The sequence below is a fragment of the Marmota marmota genome, unplaced genomic scaffold (assembly GCF_001458135.2).
Source record: "Marmota marmota marmota unplaced genomic scaffold, marMar, whole genome shotgun sequence".
NCBI lineage: Eukaryota > Metazoa > Chordata > Mammalia > Rodentia > Sciuridae > Marmota > Marmota marmota.
This window is the reverse complement of record NW_026000240.1, coordinates 12734268-12737582: the sequence shown is the minus strand read 5'-3', so window position 1 is coordinate 12737582 and position 3315 is coordinate 12734268. Positions and strand designations below refer to the sequence as shown.

At 45.6% G+C, this 3315-nt stretch overlaps 1 protein-coding gene across 1 annotated transcript in view; it reads right to left on the bottom strand.

Annotated features, from left to right (window-relative positions):
* Nucleotides 1–1406: 1406 nt before the first annotated feature.
* Gmps (guanine monophosphate synthase) overlaps nt 1407–3315 on the bottom strand; it is a 43319-nt gene continuing 41410 nt past the window's right edge. Inside the window, exons 14-16 of the mRNA XM_015486737.1 lie at nt 2784–2914; nt 2494–2666; nt 1407–1529 (exon numbers count right to left, since the gene is read on the bottom strand). Of these exons, the coding sequence (XP_015342223.1) occupies nt 1428–1529; nt 2494–2666; nt 2784–2914 (406 nt within the window). The 3' untranslated portion in view covers nt 1407–1427. The remainder of the gene's footprint in view (nt 1530–2493; nt 2667–2783; nt 2915–3315) is intronic.

Sequence of the window (3315 nt, the reverse complement as noted above, 5' to 3'; positions counted from 1 at the left end):
GGGTGTCTGCTATGACAGACAGAACCTGCCCTTGTCAGTCCAGCATCAATTTGGCGAGGGCCTCTGGACCAGCCAGAATGAAAATATGACTTCTGCCACACAGAAGTTTTTTCTTTGAATCCCAAACAAAATTTGTACCTGATTATTAGATAAGACCTAAACTAGGTAAGAGGCAGCAACCCAAGGTGAGACTATAAAGAAAACATGGCAGCATCTTAAGCTAAAAAGTAAGAGAAATAGTGGCAGAATTGAAGTCTATGACTGTAGGTTTCTGTCATGCTTATATGAATGCTATAAAGGATCAGTTTAACAGCTGGCAGCAATGGCCATCAAGCACACAGATTAGATGGGAGAAAGGATTACAAGGTTTGGCAAATAGCTTGCATGGGCCAAGAGTGGTCACAGACTGAGCAGCAAGTATTGCATCTGTTTAAAGAACGGACCTAAGAGGTCATTTTACAACTCTTTACTGGATGATGAAAGCATCTTCCTCTCTCCTCATGAGCTGCAGGCATGCATCACGGCTTCTGTGCCCTGGGATTCCTCTGACCAGCAAAACAAGGGTTTCAAGTCTCCTCGTGAGCCCCACCTGTGTTACGCTGGACACCACAACATCATGGAAACAGAAGACTCTTCAGGAGATAGAGCAGAAACTCCATGCAAGGCTCTGGGAGCAGCTGCACAGGCTGGGAGAGAATTCCTTATCAGTTAACAGGCTGGCATGAGGAATATGGCACTGAAGTGGAACAAGGGTTAAAAACAGTGAGATCGTTCATATACATTTGAGAACATTCAGAGTTTCTTCCTGCCCATAGCTGGGATGTCATAAAATCCTAATGTGCTTCCATAAATTCCAGGTGGTTTTCCCATCTCACCCACCGTAGCTTACGTTCAACAGCTCCAGTATCTTGTAAAAGTGGCTGCTGGATCAGCCCACTTATGTCTTTGTCTGAGGAAGTTTGTTTTATCTCTTCCTCACCCTTTACAGAAATAATGTCACAGGGAAACCCAAATTCTCCAAAAGGTACACACAGTCACACTGATAATCACTGGGTGTTTCTAACTCCTCTTAGATACTGGCAAGGAGACGAGAGGCCTGCTGCCAATCACCCACCCTCATCCACCTTCGTAGACAGAGACATCATAGCAACTGTGAGTCTATACTAAGAATGCACAAGGCAGAGGCAAAAGCAGCACTGGCCTGTCTGGGTGTGGGCAGCAGTGCGTTGACTATCTGCCCAGCCACACTCTTCAGTACCTTTTGGTTATCCATAACTCCGCACTGGAGCTGCAGATCTTTGCTGTGGAGAACTTGGATGTGATGGAGCTGCTCCAGTAACTTTCTTCACAGTACTGAATGTTAATAATGAGAATGATTTCTAATCAATTTAAACTGCACACAGTACTTTAACAGAACAAAAAGTTTATTACTCCCACTCAGTAGTTCCTGGGGGCTTTGAAGTTAAATCATACATAATTCGAGAAATACCAGGAATCTTCTTAATCTCAGTGACCATCTTTAACACCACCTGTGATAAAAAGAAAGATTACAAACACAAGAGTCAGATTCCACTGCACGTCCAACAGTCCTAGAGGGTGTGCTTTGCAATTTAACATTCAGATGTCATCTAGTTTTACTACCATCCTTCATGAACATGGAATGATCTCTGATTAATCTTATAGAGTGAACCTATCTCACTCTATAATAGATATTAGTGACTTCAAATCAGTACTACTCAGTGTAGTCCATGGACAGGTACTGGAAGACAAGAGATGCCCGCCATCAGTCCACAAGTGCCTACATAAACAGTGACCTGACACTGCCACGGCACCTAGCACATGGCTCTACAAGTCACCTGTGGCTTACACATGCAACTCTGAGCCACGCAGGGGACACTGATGCACTATCATCAGTCACTGTAAAGTGCACAGGAAGAGAGGATGGCCTGGTCACTTGACTGGCCAAAGATTCAGCAAATTTAAGCCACATTCCCCACAAGCCAGCTATTCAGCTAGAACCAGGACCTCACATTAAAGTCTGAGTTTGATTTTCAGTTGCTATTATGTAAGGGGCTCCTTTGGCCCACTGTGGTGGAAAGACAGAGGGTGAAAGAAAATGATCAAAACTGGAACTGGAAGCATGACAGGCAGAGCCTTAGGCGGTTCACACCTGGACATGCACCATCAAACCTCATCCTTACAAACTCCTCTTCACTCCCAGGGTTTCCTGCACTTGGAGAAGTACAGGGGCTGGCAGGATTAGATTACAGTTGTGACTTTCTACATAGCAATCAGACATCTGCAGGGCATATTAAATTTAAGGGCCTTTTCTGCTGCCAAATATTAAAGGGTCAAATAAATGAAGACAGGAAAAAAAAAAACAAAAAACAGAGAACCAATCCCAAAAACATCAACTTCAGCACAGCCTATTCAAGTCACTGTATCATGGAATCACGAGGTCCTGAAATGCACATTAGAAAGAAACATGCATACCTCCACAGGGATCTCGTTGCCAGGTGTCGCAGGCACACCAGTCATGAAGTCACTTGTGATGAAGGTTCGAATGACCACAGACCTCTGGCATGAAGGCTGCTTCTGAAGTGGGTCTCGATCGAAGTGCAAGGGCGTCAAAATCACTGGCATCTGGCTGATTTTCCCAGAATACCCTAGGGAAACAGATATGCAGAACCAATCCACACACCAGGGAAAAGAACCTAGTTCTGTGACTCCGCCCAGACAAGGTCAGCATGGGCACCCCCAGGCCAGCAGAAGGAGCAACTCACCAGACTCCCTGAGGATGTTGTGAGCCTCAAAGTCAGCCTGACGCAAAGTGCTGAGCACCCCTGTCGTTAAGAAAGTGGGTGTCACGTCAGTAGGAGGTTCCTTAACTGGTGGGCCAAAGATGTAGACAACTCTAGAAGGAAAGGGGAAGTTCACGATCAGAGTTCAGTAGGAGAAGGGAGGCACAAGTCCACCACTTTTCCACTTGCCTACGACCTCCAACTGGCTTCAGCTCCCAACAGCCAGGACCAGGACAGGTGCAGGATTGTGGGTGGATCTTCAAATACACCTCCCTCCCAGTGTGCTGCCTGGATACCAGCACTCCGTGTGCACAGGTTTATGTGACCACTACAACCTTTTCACATAATGTACTGGTTTGAATGTCCCCCCAAATTCATGACCAGTCAGAACCTGTGGGTAAAAATAGGTGTGCAGGTGTCATCAAGACGAAGTCATATTAGACTTCAGTGGGCCCTAATCCAATGACCAGTGTCCTATAAGAACAGGGAAATTTGGTTTTGTGTTGTTTAGGGG